Below are 20,620 nucleotides of genomic sequence, written 5' to 3' on the forward strand. Positions count from 1 at the left end.
AGGCCCATATACACACACTGGCCACAGAAGATGCTGAAACCTAGAATCATAGAATCATAGAGTTGGAAGAGACCACAAGGGCCATCGAGTCCAACCCCCTGCCAAGCAGGAAAACCATCAGAGCACTCCTGACATATGGTTGTCAAGCCTCTGCTTAAAGACCTCCAAAGAAGGAGACTCCACCACACTCCTTGGCAGCAAATTCCACTGTCGAACAGCTCTTACTGTCAGGAAGTTCTTCCTAATGTTTAGGTGGAATCTTCTTTCTTGTAGTTTGAATCCATTGCTCCGTGTCCGCTTCTCTGGAGCAGCAGAAAACAACCTTTCTCCCTCCTCTATGTGACATCCTTTTATATATTTGAACATGGCTATCATATCACCCCTTAACCTCCTCTTCTCCAGGCTAAACATGCCCAGCTCCCTTAGCCGTTCCTCATAAGGCATCGTTTCCAGGCCTTTGACCATTTTGGTTGCCCTCCTCTGGACACGTTCCAGTTTGTCAGTGTCCTTCTTGAACTGTGGTGCCCAGAACTGGACACAGTACTCCAGGTGAGGTGTGACCAGAGCAGAATACAGTGGCACTATTACTTCCCTTGATCTAGATGCTATACTCCTATTGATGCAGCCCAGAATTGCATTGGCTTTTTTAGCTGCCGCGTCACACTGTTGGCTCATGTCAAGTTTGTGGTCAACCAAGACTCCTAGATCCTTTTCACATGTACTGCTCTCAAGCCAGGTGTCACCCATCTTGTATTTGTGCCTCTCATTTTTTTGCCCAAGTGCAATACTTTACATTTCTCCCTGTTAAAATTCATCTTGTTTGTTTTGGCCCAGTTCTCTAATCTGTCAAGGTCATTTTGAAGTGTGATCATGTCCTCTGGGGTGTTAGCCACCCCTCCCAGTTTGGTGTCATCTGCAAATTTGATCAGGATGCCCTTGAGTCCATCATCCAAGTCGTTGATAAAGATGTTGAATAAGACCAGGCCTCAAAGGGAAGGGGCCTATTGAGAGTGCATCAGCTGACTTGGGCCTCTTATTTAACATGAGAAATAAATCACACATACAAACCAATGTTATTTTATTTCTTCAAAGCTTGCAAATTAAGAGTAGTGCATGCAAGTGTATAAATGGATGTCTTTAATGTTAATTCTCACAATGGCATGGTTTTGTTCTGTTTCATAGTGTAAATTCAGTAGTACAAATGGAAGGCTGTCAAAATGTGAGTCTACCACCATCCTATCAAGAAGGCTAGTTACATTTCACATTGACTTGCAGTCATGGAGCTACAAACCAACATAGTTACTAGTAAAAATACATCAATACTATGTCTTTAAAGAGTATTAGACTACAGAGTACCTAAAAACAAGGCAGAATTGATGTAACAAGGAAACATATTTTAAATGTAAAAAAAACCAAAAAGCCACTGAAACATTCATTTTGGCTGGGATATACAAAGTATTCCAGTTAAGTCTGGTGTCTTGCTGCCTAGAATAAAGTATATAGATGGTTTTGTTTTAGACAAACCACTGCTCCTTAGCTGGTAGTCACATAAAAGCTGTGGTGCTTGCTTACTTTAGCTATATACATAAATTTCTTTATTTACTACACATCTCTGGTTACCCGATAATAGCCTGTCCTGTTAGATTTGTTAGGTGCACCTGTTCCGCAAGCCCAATCCCAGTCATTTCCAATTAGGAAAAAGAAAAAGATGACTTTAAATTCTTAGGTCATCTGCCCTTAGTACTCTTGTCCTCAGAGCTGTCTTCAGGTCTGTTTCCACAGGATGGCTCAACACAATTCTGAGTGCTTTTTAAACAAGCTGACATAGTTTTAGTCAATACTTTGTAAATCAGATTAATTTTGAAGCTGAGCTCATTTTCCTCCTACCCCGGCCCACCAAAGCTACCACTGAAACACTATGTATTTAATATACTATGTATATTAAATTAGTTATGTAACTGAGCACATTCCTCCCAGCAGACAGAAAAATCAAATGAAAGGGAAACTAGAAGGAAAGGGGTTTTTACTAAATCGCCTAAAGCCATGCCCCAAATAAAGAAGATATATAGAATTGATTCCGTAAAGTGCTACTTTAGCTCTTGACCATATTAAGCACCCTCCAAGTAACAACACATCTCTGTAAACATTTTTTCTGGAATCCCAACAGTTTGAATTACTGTTCAGGTTTAGAAATCCTGAACCAGCTATTAGTGTCTTGCTACTCCTGGATTAATCCCTTGTTTCTGTTTGTAGTATTTAAGCCAACGCTTTTGAATGTGTGAAAATCTACATTTTTTTACACAGCAAAGCTAACTCAGGTCCCAACGGCTGGGCTTTTCCCCCACTCATGAATGAAGCAAAATTTGATTTCTTTAAGTCCATAATAATCCTCAGGAGTCAGCCCCCATGTGTGACATTCAAATTGCTCTTCATTCTTAAAAAAATAATCAAATGCGACCAAATCATGTTCATTCAGCAGAACTGAAACCAGAAATTGTTTGATAGCCCTTCAGTTACATACAATTATTTTTATACCTTCACAAAATTCCAGTTCATATTTTGAACTGGAAATATCCAGTGAGTAAAGAAATATCCAAAGGACATAATTAACCAGTTTTTTATATGGAAAAATTAACCACCCAATCCCAAGCTATGCTGGTTCACAGCCTCTAGTTTGACAGGGTATGGGCTTGCACAGACCCTCCACAGCAATAATAGAAACTACACAGCAACAATGGCTGGTAGATTAAGCTCCCAAACATCTGAGTTTTGTGCTCTCCTGGAGCACACACCCTGATCCCATTCTGGATTTATAAAGGGAACAGTATATTTTATATTCAAAACAGGTGTCAAACCTTGAGAGAGGTAGCTAAGTGTTGTTTAAAAACTGAGGGAAGGCCATCTTCACATGATCAGATCATAGTTGGCTAACAGTTTGCTTTTCCATTGAAATCAGACTTCCTTATAGTATATAACTGGTGCTCCCCCCCCCCCCCCGATTTTGCATGCATATGCTGCAGTTATCGTTTTAACAGTCATAGCATTTCCGCTAGCCAGGGAATTTTGAGAATTGCAATTTCTGAGAGAAAGCAACAAGAAAAATCAGCACCCTCAACAAAAGGTGCTGTTCCCAGGGTTCGCTAGAGGAAGCTATTAAAATAAAAAAGCCCTGAAAAAACAGGTGATGGAGGGAACAGAAGTTCATTGGGGTTTACATTTTCTAAAACAGATATTATGTCTATAACATCACATCTACCCAAATCTACTTTAAAATCCCTTTATATTATCTTTTGTATTGCACAGTCAGATCATTGGCCTTGGTACTGTGCAGGTCACACTGCATCTCAGCAACCTGCTTTTTAACACTTGCCCTTAGCATAGATGGCAGTTACACACATTTGCTAAAGGCACCATCTTATTTCATGCTTGACACAGAATTTACCAGACACTCTGGATCCCTTATTAGTGGAAAAGCCAGCTTAGAAGGCCAGTCCGTAATACTGCAACAACCAAACACAGAGGGAAGGATTGTATTTTCCTGCACCTTAAAGCATCCGTTTCCGTATTAGCCTACAGAGTTTACATCTGAAATAAAAGGAATGCCAAGAAGCATGACAATGTTAAGAGGTTAGGTTGTGATAGAAACTGGTTGTGATACGTTTTAGATTTGTAAATGGTCTGTGACACAGTTTTAGGTTATTACAAAATCATAATAGTGTGGACAGTATTAGCAAAGTCTGAATAATAGTGGAAATACCCACGCCAAAGTGCAGACAATTAGAGTCAATCCCAAAATTCCCTCTTGCATTTTAATTCCACCTGCCCGCCTTTGCCTCTGGGACAGTCAGAGAAGTGTAAAGTTGTATGTGCATGGAAACAGCAACTAGCTGGATTTCTCCTTCTGTTTTGCTAGTGTGCGTTTCAGTTCTTTCAAATTCTCAGTCAGCACCTCAACCTCATCCATTCGCCCGCTATGTTTGGCATCAAAAATATAAGCTTTTATATTATCTATCTGTTGGAGCAGTAGCTCCTCTTCTATGATGTCTTCCCTTGACACTTCATTATCATCATCCTCTTCAAAAGGATTCGTGGAGGAAGACATTTCCTCAAATGGATTTCCAGATTCCTGACGAGCTGTGAGCACACGGAATGGATTTCCAACAGCATCTTTAAAGGGATTCGGAGCACTGACAGCTACTCCATTTGCTTGATGACAATCCTCATCGTCTTCAAATGGGTTATATTCTTTTTTATCACTGTGCAAGGTTTGGGTGGGCAAGGGAGCCACTGTGGAGGAATCTTCAGCAAAGGGATTATTTGGTTCCCTCTTTAGAGTGCTAATTACTGGCTCATCTTCAAAAGGGTTTATGGGAACATTTTTATTTTGCTCTATTACGCTGTCATGCTCTTGGATCTCTACAAATTGCCTGGGAAAGACTGGGCTCTCTTGCGCTTGGAGCTTGTCACCACCACATGGTGAAGATGCTTTAGAGGCTGGGTTACTTGTATTCTGAGTAGTATCAAGGTCCAAAGCCTGTGCTATTTGGTTTATGCTCTCCTTCCCAATCTCTAACTTACTGTGCTTCACTTCTCTGAAATCCAGGGAACGTGTCCGTGAGTGCTGAGACATTCGTTTTTTATGTTCCCTCTCCCATTCCTTTTCACAAAGGATCTGCAGTTGTTCTCTCTCCATCTCCTCCATCTCGGCTTGCCTTCTAGAAAGCTCAATGGCTCTGTCAGTTTGCTGTTGATCGTATTCATCCTGAAGTTGTCGCAGGTTTTCCTGCAACATCTGGACCTCATCGAGACGATTTGCTTCTTTGGCTTGTTTAATAAAGGATGTTATATTGTCAATCTGCTGCAGAAGTGGGTCTGTGAGTTCCTGCTGGCGAGATAAGTTCGCAGTGGGCAGCCAACCTTCAGCTTTCTTTACTGCAACCCGTTTTGGCCAGGACACCTCACCGTTAGATGCTACCAAAGATCTGGAAGCATAGTCCATGTGCTTCTCCTCCATTCGTCTCTGCGTTTCAAGTGTTGCCTAGTCACAAGTAAACAAACAAACCAATAAATAAAGCAGGTGTGGAAATAACATTTAAAGTTGCAAAGGATTAGTTGTATTCGTTTGCTCCTATTTGCATTATATGGAAGTATGACCCACTTACTTCACTGAACATGGCATACAAGACTTTCAACAGGATATTAAAGAGCCGTTAGTTTTAATCAACATACAGATATAAAACAACTCTTAGAAAGGTGTCTCAATACTGACTGAAATATTTACCTGTCTCTCCATCTGCAGTTTTCTGTCCAGTTCTTGTTTCCTTTTCTCTTTCAATTCTTCATATTGCTCCTGGGTTGGTAACGACATCAGACCAAGCAATTTTTCCTGAGGAAATGTTTTCAAAATATTGTTTTTTAAAAAGGGATGGGCTATCAAGCTCTCAAGTTTATTCAGAAACAGGAAGCTGCACAAAATACATAATATATCATAGTTATACCTTATTTGTGTTGGGGGGGGGCAAATTAAACACTTCTCCATCAAATATGGTGAAGGCAGTTTACAATACAAGAAGTTGGATCAAAAACGAGTCAAGTGGAATTCTTTCAGGAAACAGGGCATACCTGGCTCCCCTATGCACTACAGCTCCCTGCGCTCCCCCCTCTGCAAAAAAAAGGCTGCTTCTGAACATTGAGGGGCTTCTGGGACGGTACAGGATGGGGTGCGGGTGGGGTCAGCAGCATGATGTGAAATTTGGAGGAATTCAGCAGGGGTGTCTCCCATGCAACTTTTCCACTCATTCAGCCTATCTCTGGACCAAAAGCATTAAAATTAATACGTCAACTCAGCTAAAAAGTTTTTAAAAATATAATAGTATCTGACATCTAAAAGACAAAAGCTTAAGTGCCAGAAAAAAGGTATCTGGGGAGGATATTGTAAAGGAGCTCTGCCTCTTACACCCACCAAATCTCCTAATTATCTTAGCTTTATAAAAAATAAAAATCACCTTTTGACTTAAAAAATCCCCAATGTGACTTACAAGTCAATATTAACACAGTGGTGTGACAGCTAAGAGGCAAGAGGAAAAGAATGACATATTACACTTCTGCTTATTTCTGGGGTTCCTGCTACCACTGTGTGGTGTAGTGGTTAAGAGCAGTAGTCTCGTAATCTGGGGAACCGGGTTCGCGTCTCCGCTCCTCCACATGCAGCTGCTGGGTGACCTTGGGCCAGTCACACTTCTTTGAAGTCTCTCAGCCCCACTCACCTCACAGAGTGTTTGTTGCGGGGGAGGAAGGGAAAGGAGAATGTTAGCTGCTTTGAGACTCCTTCCGGTAGTGATAAAGTGGGATATCAAATCCAAACTCTTCTTCTTCACTGTCCTTACCACTGAGCTGGGGGGCGGGGCAGCCCCTTCCCAGTATATGTGCTCCCAGGCAGCACCAAAAGCAACTTTTCACTAGGAAGTGTGGCTTCTCTTTTGCACATGCTAGATGGAATGTGGATCCTGGCTCATCTATTAAAAATTGGAGCAGTCAAAGAAGATGATAAAGACTCTCAACTCTGATGTTCCTACTATCACTGATCTGGGTCACTGAGCTGTGAGGCTTACAGTGCAATCCTATGCACGTCTACTCAGAAGTAAGCCTCAGAGCAAAATCTGCTTTACTCCCAGGCACAAGTGTATAAGACTGCAGCCTTAATTATGCATTGGTTTAAGTCACAGGTTTGTTTGTCTGTGTCTCTCTAAAGCCCAAATGCAACGTGTGTGAAATTTAGCTCAGCTTCAACCTTACATAAAGTACCAGTGTTTCAATCACTGTGACTCAAGTAACTTTCAAATACTTTTAGTTAGCTAAAAGTAAAGCTAGCTGCCTGGCAAGCAAGCAAGATTATCTCTATCCTGGTAAGCAAAAGGAATTATCAGAGTTAAAGAATACATTCCAGTAGAGCAACAGAACTTGAGAATGTGGAACAAGGCTGGTAAAGCGTGCAGCCTGGTGAGACTCTAAAGGCCACAGAGAGAGGCATTTGGCCTCCAGGCCTTAAGTTTCCCACCCCTAACTTAGACCATCCTGAAAAATATTTATCTGCAACATTTGTATGTCATATTGTGTCCTGTATACCTAAGAGCTACTCCTCCCTCCTAGATGACCTACCTGAACAAAAAGTGTGGCTGAATATCTGATCATTCTCTGAAGCTGCAATGTTCGGGGATGAGGTTGTGGTTCTTCATTCAGTCCCAGAGTCAAAATCTTCTTGCTGAACCCAAAACCACAAGTGTATCAGCAATACAAACTTAACAGTCAACTATGACCAATATTGTAAGCATATGAAATAGTCTTCCTGGTTATGTTGTCCCAGTTACAATAATGTAAATTGTTGGTAACTTTTTTTAAAAGGATAGATTAGCATTGCTTGAAGTACACACTTCATCACAGTATTTTGTCACTGACGTTCATGAACTCTCCAACAACAGGACTGTATTGTCATGCGCACGCACAGAAAAAAATGCACACTGAAGCGTTTTCCAAAGTAGCCCAATCAAATCAGTTTTACTTCTTTCGGGCACTGACTGATTAAAATGTACTGAGTCTTTGAGCCATATATTTCCCAACTAAGATCACAATACAAACTACAATCAAAATTTATTGACTGAAATTTATTGTCTTTAAGTATGCTTGGATTGTGGTCTAAGGCAATTCATATTAATTTACTTATACACCACCACCTTCAAAATTGATTTCAAGGCAGTCTGCAACAATATAAAAAGATTAAGCACAAAAACCAAAATACAAATGCAGAAATCCCCTCTTTTGAGTTCCGTCACTTACCTTAGAGCATCTATTAACTCATACATTTTTTGCACCTCCATCCTAAGACTGTTAGCATGTTCCAGACTGTAAGTTGTCTCTCCAACACTGGAAGAAAACATGCATTGTTACCACAATTACCTTGGCAAGTGGTTTTGTTGAAGCCTACACTAGTGCACCAGTTTCAGCAAATGTGTTTAGAAATGAGGCGGAGTTCCATCATCAAAACTGAGCCAAGGCCCTACATTAAAAGCTTGCCAAGGTGGCACTTTCTAGGTACGACACTTTAAGCACAAGAAGTTGAAATTGTGTTGCTCATAGTTAACAAGATGAAACCTCAGGAGCTTGGGACAGATTTATTTCAAAGGCTCTTCTTTGGGGGCAACAAAGGCAATGTTGCATGCGCAGACCCTTATCTGATAGCAAGCAAAATTGCCTCATGTTCATCAGGCCTGCCAACACCACTGAGTCTCACAACATCCAACAAACACACTTTACAAAAACAACAAAGTTAAAGCACAGAGAGAAAAACCCTATGTAGCATCTTTACTAACTCAGAAATGTGGAAATATTCCTCTTGACTGTGCTAACACAGGAAGCATTAACAATACTTTTTAACATTTATTATCTGAAGGGCAGTTCATAGTTTTGGATAGTGTAAAAATTGCTTACATAACAATTTTACATATCGGTTTTGTGTGATGAATATCTTGCAAGTGAACAATTTCTCATGTTAAAAGACCTGTTACTGGTCCCATCTCAGATCAAACTATTGAGCACTGGACTTTGCACTGAATTTTATTTTATTTATTAAATTTCTATCCTTCGTCCAAGGATCAAAGGGTGGTTTCCAATATAAAATTGTAAAATGAAAAAGTCAGTTTAGCACAGAGAAAAAGTAGGAGCACATGATAAGGGCAAATTCAGACAACACATTTGTGTATGCATCACACAAAGTTGGTGAGGTTAAAAATAACCTCAGAAGGACTTCACAGAATCTGGAAGTGACATCTGTGTTGGATCATAGACTGTTAATATGACAAAAATTCTAGGTAGCCAATTTGATCCAATGGGGGGGGGGGGGGATGAAAGCAATAGAGGGTAATAACTTTATCAAGACGTACTGAGATGTCAAAGTAGCGAGCTAGCTTTCAAGTTCGCCTGAATTCTTTAGAATGCATCTTGAGCATAATGTGGAGGGGAATAAAAGAATATTGATTTTTCTAATCTGCTGACTGGAGCTTATACATCATGCCCACAAGCATCCTCCCACCCCTCACAATTTCCTTTTTCTTTATATCCAGCCATTAATATGAAACCACAACCAGGCTTTAATGATGTGTGTGTGTGTGTGTGTGTGTGTGTGTGTGTGTAGACAACACAAGCTTCTTTCTTCTTGAACATTAAATATTAAAGACATATTTATTAAAAATGAATAGGCTTACTTTAATGATTCCGCCATCTTTATGTATTCTGGGGCCTTCTGGTCAACCTTTTCCATGCAAAGTCGGAGTTTCTTTTTTAATCAATAAAATAGATTAAAATAAAGTTATTTATAGCAACAAATCAGATACACAATTGCTTCACATGCTTTCAATTTTTCCTGTCCTCTGTGTGTAACAACTTAATATTTGGTAGTAGTTACTATCCAGAGAATCAAGATCTATTCTTTCGGGAGACCAGGTCTCAGATTTTAAATGTGGAACTCCAGATTTTAAAACCATTTCTAATTAAGATCTCTAAGACTGCAATTTCAGCCCCCTTACCTGGAAGTAAGAGCCACTGAATTCAGTAGGACTTACTTACAAGTAAACATGGTTCAGACTGCACATCTGTTAAGGTATCATTGTCAATAACTGGTCTCTCTTCTGAAAAGTTACAAAACCAGTTTACTCTGAGGCTATAAGGCAACTGGAATGTTTTAATCAATTTATTGGCATGCTTAGATGAGTAAGTTGCATTGTTAATAACCAGGACCAGAACTGGATCTGGGCTGTATTAGAGTAAACAGTTTCAGTGTATAATTTTTATACATCTTTTCTCAGCCAACCCAACTTTAAAAGAAACCCACTTAAAAATACCAGGTTAAAATTTTCTTTAAAACTATAAAGTTAAACTTACTTCCTGTTTCCTATTCCTTAGAAGTATTTAGCTGGACGTTACATGTCATTGAAACAGGCCTATCTTGTTTTTAAGGTGAAGAGCACCTAGTATATTGTATAATAATAATAATAATAATACTGCTTAAGTTATTGATAACGGGAAAATCCCACTTCACTTCCAGTTCCTGTTTATTTAGTGTCATTTTACCTCATAAAGTTTCACGATGTCTGGCGTGTACTCTTTCTCATCAATCTGTTGCTCTCTTTTAAGCAGAGTGTCTTTACAATGTCTGCAACAGCGGATGCGATCGTCATCCTTTTCATCCAAGACAGAGCTCACACTGCTCACACTACTGATGCTGCCACGGCGAGAGCCCTGAATGCTGTTGGGTGAGCAGTTTGGGCTAGTATGAGAGGCCAAGGCTTCCTTGCTAGCAGTGGTGAGTTTGCCTGGAATGATACATCCAGAAGATATAATGGTCACAAGCCAACGGTCCAACCAACAGAACGCTGGTCTTGAACATGGGTTCAAAAATTCAGTTCAGCTCAACTCCAGTAACTCATCATAAAAAGGAAATATCAAGTGCCAATTTTATAGCACAGTTGCTAGAAAGAACTAAATCAGGACCCCCCACATCACCATCTTTAGCCTTTAGAGCCCTTAAGTGAAGTTTATGTCCTAGATAGCCATTTATAAGAAAAACTGTAAATCCAGGATTTTCAGAAAACCCCCTACAACCATCCCTACCTGCCTGAAGCTGGTGCTGACTGGGCCTTGCCACCGCCCGCCCCCCCCCCCCCATGCTTCTCAGATCCACAGAGCACCCCCCACCTGAGAAAGTTAGTTCCGGCATCAGAGACACGGGTCCAAGACATCTATACCACTGTACTCACTTGCAAATGGGAGGCTGACCAGTTCCATGCATTTCTTGCACATGATAGACCCACAAAGGCGGCAGTGGTGACGTCTGTTCCTTATGCTGAACTTGTTACCACAGTCTGGACAAAATGGCACATCCTGATCATTAACCCAAGGCACAACAGACTTCTCTATTGCTGGAATAGAATGAGAAAATCTATGGAACATCACTAATGAAATCCAAATTAGCAAAGGTCGAACATGCTTGCACCTACCTCTTATCTTTGCAGAATCTGTATTGGTTCGGTCAAAGGATGTAAGCTGTAAAAATATTAAAACCAGAGGTCTTAATACAAGTTTTCTACTAGAGAACTCTTTACAACAGTTCAGCACACGACTCAAAAATATTACAGGGTCTGCTTTCCTAAGTTTATTTCGCTAAAATCAGTATCTTTCCCTGAGCATTCCTTTATGTCACTTATCTTGGTACTGGGCAGGTTTTATTGTCCTTCTAACAGAGAAGGAAAAAATAAAAAAGAAGCCTCAAAAGTCAGAGCTGAATGCCTATAATACAGTGTCCCTAATCCCCCACCTCCCACAACTACTTCAAAAGGGTACTGTGGTCAACAATATCAAAATTTGCAAAGAGACCAAGGCAAACAAACAGGGGTCACTCCCCAGCCATCTCTCTTCCAAAAATGTATTCTACCAGAGCAACCAAGGCAGTTTCAAGGCTACAACCAAGCAATATTTGAAGACATGTGGAACCCAAAGGATTCTAATCCACCTATTAGTCAGTTCACTTGAAACTGTGATCCAAACAAAACTATTCTCCACATATCAGAAGCAATACTGTAGTAGCATATAGTTTAAAATGAACTTCCACACATTTATGTGAAAAATGCAAGAGTAACCCATTTACCTTTTCTAACCTGATTATTAATTTATTGACTTCCACAACATAGTGATCAATTCTGGCTGCTCTGTGTCTCTTAAAATCAGAAAGATGGCTCTTCGTAGCACCTGGTAAGAAACACTGTTAGAAAACTTGCCAAAGTCATTCAACTCTATATTCTTAGTTAAAAGGCAGTTTAACATGTTGTTATTCCTCTCTCACCCTTAGGCTGAAATTCAATGTTAAAAAATGAAATGATATGTTTTCACCATAGTGTTCTGTGCACATGTGTAACTACATTCTGTTGTGATCTTTATTGATGAAATACTGCTCTTTATTTCTGCCTATATGATTTCAGAAGACAACAGCAACAACATTCCCTGGCTACTACAAGCTACTAGAGTACAATCCCATACATATTTAGTTAGAAGCAAGTCCTACTGAGTTCAATCAGGCTTACTCCAAGGTAAGTGGGTACAGGATTACAGTCTTTATCTCTCAATTACTGGTCAAGCCCAACTTACTAAAAATATATTTTTTCACATACTAGCATGCCACAAGTTCTTGCAGTCATGGTGGAGCTTCTTACATTAAAACAACCAATGGCACAACACTATTACATATTTTCTATTCGCACTGCAATGTAATCCTAGGTCTCAATCAAATACAAAACTAAGCAAAAATGTTTACGAACAAAGCAAGCAATTAAGCAATAGAACTTAAGTGTGTGTATAGTTTTGCACTGGATTGTGGCCCTAGTGTTTCACGTATATCTTCTATTTAAAAGATCTATTAATTCCTGACAACTTTGCATCATTATGCATAGATTCCAGTGGAGATCAGGGGGCTTCCCAGTGAAAGCTGTGCATTATTTGCATCATTCTTGACTGTTTACCTAATTCTTGGGGCTCCCACATATATGGATCCACTCCACCATAGCTGTAAGACTCATATCGTTCCTGAGGGCCTCCATCAGTTCGGTCATCTTCTCGTTTCAACAATTTATTCTTTGCTTTTTTAGCTTTTTGGACCAGATCTGAAAGAAGATCAAATGCTACATATTACACACACACAAACACTTATTTAAGCATCCTTGTAAGAGTTACCCATCTTCTTCCAAACTTCCTTGAGGTATTTGCCTCTAAGACTTTGAGCAATATAACTGACCGTTCTGCCTCCCACCTCCTGCATCTGTTGACCACCAGAATCATGTTTTACCTTCTCAGAGGAATGCAATTACAAGTTTGGTGGGGGGAAGTCCTGAAGGTGAGAAGACCTGTGTAAATGCTTCACATAAGAATACAATCCCAATAAAATACTTCTACCTGGCTCAACCTGACGAGAATACAAATGTGCTAGTTAATCAGTCAGTCCAATTATTGGCACCTCAAAGGAATGTTCTGTATCCAGAGACAGCCTTAATTTGGAAAGCAATTTGTGAAATAGAACACCGGACAAAGTAAAATACAAGAGCACTTTATAAAGGTAGAACAATGACGCATTTAATAACCCTTCAAAGAACTGGGAAACAACTTGTAACAAGTGAAGAAAATTAGCACTTCAACACAACTGCTTGCTTTTGCAATTCACTGTGAACTGACTACAGAGTTCTTGGCTATTTAAACAGGAAAAAGTACCCCATAATTAGTGATTGAACACATTACATTTCTTTTGTATTTTTATAGCTTAAGCTATTATTCAGCTCTTGCTACTAATTTGTATATTCAATGGCTGAAATGGTACAATTACTAAGCTCTAGTTCCCATGCCATTCCCAAAAGACACTCTCAGTGTTTGAAAGCATCATTGAGCAAAGGTGGATACGTCAAAATCACTATGACAGTCAGGAGTACTCCTGAACTAGAAGCAATATGGCTGCGTATATGTCCTTGGGGGCAGAAATATGTGCAAACTCTTAAGGTACAGGTTTTTTTTCTAAGTAAGTGTAACAGCTGCTAACACCAGCAAGACCATAATAACATTGTTCTGTAAAGCCTTCCATAAGGAATTGTACACTAAAATCAAATCCAAATGACATCAAGATGTATTTAATCCTTAGTAAATGCTAATTAAATTCTTTTAATGAAGGAAAAGTTCTCCAAAGTTTTGAATAGCTAAAACATTTCAAGATTTTGTAACCCTATATCAGGTTTTCATGGCCTAAAGTCAGTTGTGCTATCAGAAATGAATGAACATTCTGCATTTGTAACCAACTTTCTATCTACTTTGTATAACTGAACTTTATTTGCATTTCTATTCTTCCTAATGAAGTTTTGTGTAACTCAAAAACATATACCCTTCTACATATAATATTTTCTGAGAAGATATATTGCTAATTATACAAGTCAACAAATGATAAATATGGTGGATAGTTATATTTTACATCATAACAGTCAGCAGCTACTGCCTTTCTTACTTTTAAGTTGTCCTTTAACATCTTTGTCTTCACTTGAATGTTCTTCTTCATAATGAGACTGAAGCTGATAAAACGATTGCAGATCCTTCAGACAAAGGGGGCACAGAAAACCCTCTCTCACCTCCCCGGGGTCATCAAATGGAGGTGTGTAGCTCGTTGCCATAGTGGTCCAAGGACTCCAAAGATACTGACACACTCCAGGTCTCAGCAGCAGTGGAACAATGGCATGCCATTCATCACTAGAGAAGTAGGCTAATAGCAAGAAAGTAGCTTTTGCTCCTGTTGCTTGTGCAAAACATTGCCCTGAAAGAGATCCAGGAACAGTTTTAAATAAGATGACCTGTTTAACTCAGTAACTTTCTCTAATCTTTTATTAAGTCTTATGTATTTCTTTTATTTATAAATTTAGCATACACACCCAATGGTAACATAATTAAAAATCACCATGTATCATATCCATTTCATAAATAAATAAGTCATGTACATTTGATAAGTATGTCAGCTTAAAAAATTAACACTGGCAGTAATTAGGATGCTCTAGAAATACCTTATGAAAGTGAAAATTCCATCTAAGTCTATTAAACAAGCCAAATGTAGAGTACATTGCATTCAAAATGCAAAACTTGTTTCTTTCAAATTATCAACGTCCACAATTTTAAAAAACTAATCCTCATATAAAACCTATCATAATATATATGAACAAACAGATCTTTTAGTAATCCTTTAACGGTACACTTTTTTCTTTAGTAGACCAAGCAAGCTGCTGCTATGGAGTTGAATCCAGCTAAGTCATTGCATGAGCAGAATAACTGCTGCTTGCACAATTATAATTCCTTTCTCCTCCCCCTATGCCCAAATCTGCTCCAGAGAGTTGGGCTAAAACCCTGAGCTGATTTGGGTGTGTGGACTTACATTGGGGGGAAAGAGGAAGTGGAAGTTAAATTGCACAGAAGGAACGCATTCTATTTGCTGGATACGACCCATGGAATTTTATTTCATGTCTCCTTTTATTATTTTGAATCAACTCTAAAGACAAAAAAGGAAGAGCTATCTCAAGAGTAATGCACTTTTTTGTTAACACCCAATGTGTTTCAGCCCAAATAGGCTTTCCTGGGAGGTTTTCTGTTTCCTTGGGAGAGTTCAAAAACAATTTCAGAAATCACTGGAAAGCAAAATGGGCAGCAATGTGTTGGGCATTGATACTGTTGGCTTCTGGATATTGGTTTTCCTTTTTGTTTTGTTTTTTAATTGCTTCCTTCTTTTTGTTTGTGGCCTTGAATCTATTAACCAGCTTTTAACAGCAACCTTTATGGGGGCTTTTAGGAGGCTCACTAAAATCCTGTGTGACCAGCCTAAACCTTCCTAAAACTTTACAGTGTAATCCTGTGTGTGTGTGTGTGTGTGTGTGTGTGTGTGTGTTGTATGTGGGAGCTTTAACTGAGAAGAAAGTCCCATTGAATTCAATGAAATTTTCTCTCAAGTGTACACAGCCTAAATGACTCTGAAATAAGAAGGCAATGCACACACATTTTTGCCAGAACTTTGCTTCCCTTAGATAAAATGTGAAGCATAGGGCAGGATGGGGAAGCCAATTAAAAGAAACCCATGTGTAGAAGCCAAGTGAGCCTCCTCAAACATGATTGGGGCGAGGTTAACATTTTGTCTTGTCTAGTAAACATTCAGAGGTTTTGAACTGCTCCATCCAGGCCATTAACTAGGCAAGACAAACAAGGCAGTTAGGGTGGGGAAGATTGGGACGTGCAAAAGGAAAGGAATGCAAAGGAGAGGAAGAAGGGGGTGGGCTGTGTGCAAGCTTATAGGTTGTTCTCCAAAGCAAAGTATTTGCACAATATTTGACTGCTTTATCAATGAACATATTCCTACTCTGTAAATTTGGGCTGTGCTTAAGTCATCCTTCACCCCAGCAACCGACCCACTAGCACAATGAGACTTTCCTCTCTCTCTCTTCCTGGTCCCTCACCAAATCTGCTGTGGATGGGAGAGAAGGGAGATTGTTCCATCTGGCAAGCAGAAATGACAGAATGACAGCCTTATTGTACCCATGGTGTAGAGGTTATGCTCAATGTGGCAGCAGTGGGGGCAGAACAGCAGTATGACTTTGAGACAAGGCTAAACAAACAGCCCCACATCCTCTTTCATCATGCTTCTCTCGACATGTGTTGAACACAAGAAAAGGGATATGGTGGAGAAAAAAACAGGGTGGTATAAGGAACATCCAGGTTTGATTAGCTCAACATAAAAAGGTATAATCTGCTACAAGGTGTTTGCTTGGTGAGAAAAGGTTGGCTAAGGGTTAGCTGTGTTATCTGTATGGTTGGTAGGAATGCAGAGTGAGGCTTGCAAAAGAAAATTGCTATGGATGTACTTGTGAGTGGTTACTGAGGTAGGGGAAGCATAGGTGCGGATTTCATTTCAATTATTTTGTTTAGTTGCTAATGATGCTGTATATAAGAAGTTTTATTGTATTACTGCATTTTTTATTTGTAATGGGTTTTTTTAATTTAAGGGAAGATTTTGTTTTCCTGTTAATCATGCTGCTTTAAATGTGTATTCTGCACTAGACTTTAATTTGCAATGTTTTAATTTGAAATGTTCTATTTGATGTTTTAAGGTAAGTTTTACACCACTTTAAGATTGTTTCAAAAATAAAGTGGTATAGAAATGATTTAAATAAAATAAAAAATGCACATTGACAGAACTAGATATTAAGGCAAGATACCAATTCATTGTTTCAAAGGAATCATAGCCTGTAAGACAAGAATAGTTCAACTAAGAGAAATCCAAAAATACTTCAACACAAAAACACTGACTCCCTCATCAACTTAGCATTCTGTGTAAGTGGGCTATCACACAAATCACGGCGCACACTCCATTTTCTTCAGATCATTGTTATAATCCAGCCCCTTGTGACATGTTTGTTACAAGCCAGTTGGAATCTCCCAATTACTTCCCCCATACAAATCATCAGAACAAAAGAGAAAGGGTTGAGTCTACACCTGCAGTATAATAGCCTGTACCACTTTGGACTGCAGGCAAACACTCGGTTTAAAAAGACTCCCTGTAAACAGAAACCTATCACATCAGGGGGAAAGGTTTTAGGACAACCCTCTGCTTGCTAGAAGGGCCTTTCCCCACCGGGGAGCATCCAAAAATCCAATCCTTCACCCGCCACCTGAAGTGGTGCATTCCACCTTGGCACGCCACCACCTCAAACCTGCTCCTAGTAGGCGAGGCCCAAGATGCTGTTCCCTCCTGGTTTGGGCATGCGAATCAGGCCGCACACCCACACAGCTGGCCCAGGCACCTCTCAGAAACAGCAGGCGGGGAGGCTTCCTTTTGTTCAAGCAGGATTCCTGCACAGGCAACAACAGCTGCCTGACAGGTGATGCAGAAAGAGGTTGGGGTGGTTTTGGTTTTTTAATCTCCTTAATCTCTTCGCATCACACAGCTGTGAAAGGCGAACACACACATGCCAACCTGTCAGGGAAAGGAGCGGCATCCCTTGGGACCAACCAGCGTCGCTCTTATCTAACCCCAGACGTTAAAAAAAACGAGTGGAAAGGAGCCAACGCGGGGCAGGAAAGAGGCTCGCTGCTTTTGGGAGGTTTTTTTTTGGGGGGGCGACCGAAATCCTTATCCTGAGGAGGAACTCCAGCTGCTGCCGTGGCCTTGCTGGGGGAGGGGGGCGTCTTCACCCCCAAACAAACACACCCGCCGCCCCCCATGAAGAGGCAACCCCAGGAGTATGGACGAGAACTACTGTATGGGAAGGCAGGGCGGGGGGGGGGGGCAAAGCGACGTCTACACACACACAGACAACCCCGGGAGCCGCCTCGCCCGACCCACCCCGGCACCGCAGAGACCCCCCGCCACATCCCCCCAAAGTGGGACGGAGGAGGCCACCTCACACCTGCGCGAGGGGCAGGGGCGGCGGCGGCGGTTTCCCTCCCCGCCCGAGGAGGAGGCGGCCTCAGTGACGGCACCTGAAGGGCCGAATCCCGCCCCGACTGACCTGAGGGGAGAGGGGGCCTCCTCCTCGCGCGGGCGGCAGCTGGGCGAGCGCCGAGGCACCGATGGCGCGGGTGGGAGGGGCGGCTCTCCGCCGAGGCGGTGGCCGTGCGGCTGGGGGAGCCGAGCGCCGAGCAATGGATGGGATGGGGAAAGGGAGGGGCCCCGGATCGCTCCGCGGCTGGCGCGAGGGAGGGAGGGAGGAGCTACGCGGCGCGAGGAGGCCGTTGCGGCATCTCCTTCCGAGCTGATGACGGGCAACCTGTAGACTCCTCCCCGCTTTCCGGATAGAGAAATAGTAGAGCTAGGAAAGGGCAGCGGGGAGGAGCCGCTGGCGCTGGAACAGCTGCTCTGTAGGAGGAAACGGAATGCTGCCGGTTTGCAGCTTCTTAGCTGATTGGGGTGGGCGGGCAGGTGCTCCCCTGGGCAGGGCCGGGTTTAGGTTTGATGAGGCCCTAAGCTGCTGAAGGTAATGGGGCCCTTTATATGTCCAGCTGTCCTTTGTCAACAACAAATTGTCGCTGTTTTTTTGTTGTTGTTGAATATATGCTATATGGTCATTTATGAACCTAATAGGATCTAAAGCCATTTGCACATGACAGAATATGTATTTTATCAAAGTAATTCTTGAACTGAAATACAATCAAGAAGTATATGAATAGTGAAATAATTATTAAGTTCTAACTTACAATGATTTTTTATTCATAACAAAATAATGCAAACACATTGGCATTAGGCAATAACGAAAGTTCCTTAAGAAACACAATTTACAAAGACTCATAATCTAGTCTCTAGAAACTTGCTATAACATGTAATAATAACAGGTGTAAATATATGATGCAAACTACTAATAATTATAAATAGCAGAATGTAGGCACCCTATATATAGAAATGCTCAAGCCTGTGAAAATTTAGGGAGCAGGCTAGCAGGTGGGGCCCATTACTAGAAGCATACACAACACAAAACACTGTTGCTGTATGTAGGTTTTTTATTTTATTTGTTTTTATCTTATATTTTGTAAATGTACAACCAGCTTTTTTTCCTTTAATTTCTTGGGGGGTCCCCAAGAGAGTGGGGCCCTAGGCTGTAGCTTGTTTAGCTTATACGTAAATCCAGCACTGCAGATTATCATTATTTGATTAGGGTGGCGGGCAGGTGCTCCCCTAGGCTACGCCAGTGCATTCTGCACCCATCCTGGCCTGATTGCTATGGCTGCTGGTTAGTTTCTGGGCTCAGTTCAAAGTGCTGGTTTTGACCTATAAAGCCTAAATGGCTCAGGACCGCAGTACCTCAAGGACCTCCTCTCTCCAAATGAACTAACCTGGACCCTGCAATGATCATCTGAGGCTCTTCTGCTTTCTCCTGTTCTGGAGGGTAGGACTCAAGGGCTTCAAGTTACAAGAAAGGAGATTCCAACTAAACATCAGAAAAAACTTTCTGGCAGTAAGAGCTGTTCGGCAGTGGAATAGACTCCCACAAGAAGTGGTGGACTCTCCTTCCATGGAGGTTTCTAAGCAGAGGTTGGGTGGCCATCTGTCAGGAGTGCTTTAGCAGGGATTCCTGCATTGCAGGGGGTTGGACTAGATGACCCTTGGGTCCCTTCCAACTCTAAGATTCTATTATCCTTTGTGTGCCTCCTCCACAAGAGGTCTAAACTTCATGGGCATTGCCATTCAAATAGTCTTTGAGCACCATGTTTTGTGGTCAGTGTTGTGAGGCAGGGCTTACCGCCCCCCTCCCCAATATTTTATTCAAGCTACCACCCCTGGTCTGGAGTCTGGCAACAGGAGAGGTGGCCTTTTCTGCAGTGTCTCCCCACAGCTCATCTTGGGCTGCAGCTCCCTCTTTGCATCATTTATTCTGTTATCGCTAAGTTGGGCGCTGCTTTCCTTTTGGGTGAATACAGAGGCAAAGTAAGTTTTGAGCAGTTCTGCCTTCTCTCTGTCACCCAATAGCATTTCTCTCTCTTCTCTATACAGAGGACCTACTAATTGCCTGTTCCTCTTCTTGCTTCAAAGGTAGCCGAATAAACCTTTTAAAATTATTTTTAACATCTCTGGCAAGCCTGAGCTCACTCTGTCATGTTGACAATAGGAATACAGTGGATGCTTGGGTTGCAAACATGATCCGTGTGGGAGACACGTTCGCAACCTGCAGTGCCGCGTCTTCGCACGTGCGGGGTACGATTCGGCACTTCTGCACGTGTGCAAAGCGCGATTTAGTGCTTCTGCGCATGTGTGACCGCCGAAACCCGGAAGTAACCCATTTCAGGGTTTTGGTGCATCCGTAACCCAAAAAAACCGCAACCTGAAGCGTCTGTAACCTGAGGTATGACTGTAATCCCATTTTGTAACCAAACCTAACATTTAGGAGTAAATGTGTGCTATAGAACTTAGTGCAAGAAAACAAGATGAATAAAGCGTAAAAAGCAGCCTTAATCATTGTGTTGAATTGATGGATAAAAGAAGCACCTCTGAGACAATGAACTAGTCCATTGTTCTCTGTGA

At 41.3% G+C, this 20,620-nt stretch overlaps 1 protein-coding gene across 2 annotated transcripts; it reads right to left on the reverse strand.

The window, feature by feature from the left end:
• Positions 1-1,122: 1,122 nt before the first annotated feature.
• RBSN (rabenosyn, RAB effector) lies at positions 1,123-18,264 on the reverse strand. Of its 2 annotated transcripts, none has more exons than XM_028719274.2 (12): positions 18,117-18,264; positions 14,084-14,386; positions 12,564-12,704; positions 11,696-11,796; positions 11,049-11,094; positions 10,809-10,970; positions 10,123-10,364; positions 9,258-9,328; positions 7,834-7,920; positions 7,159-7,261; positions 5,282-5,386; positions 1,123-5,038 (listed from the first exon to the last, which is right to left on the reverse strand). In XM_028719274.2, the coding sequence occupies exons 2-12, from the start codon at positions 14,244-14,246 to the stop codon at positions 3,884-3,886; spliced, it is 2,376 nt and encodes a 791-aa protein (XP_028575107.2). In that variant the 5' UTR covers positions 14,247-14,386; positions 18,117-18,264; the 3' UTR covers positions 1,123-3,883. The 2 variants fall into 2 exon arrangements, with proteins under 2 accessions (XP_028575107.2, XP_028575108.2); XM_028719275.2 differs by lacking the exon at positions 18,117-18,264 and adding an exon at positions 18,015-18,116.
• Positions 18,265-20,620: the final 2,356 nt, after the last annotated feature.

Source organism: Podarcis muralis, chromosome 2 (genome assembly GCF_964188315.1).
Source record: "Podarcis muralis chromosome 2, rPodMur119.hap1.1, whole genome shotgun sequence".
Classification (NCBI taxonomy): domain Eukaryota; kingdom Metazoa; phylum Chordata; class Lepidosauria; order Squamata; family Lacertidae; genus Podarcis; species Podarcis muralis.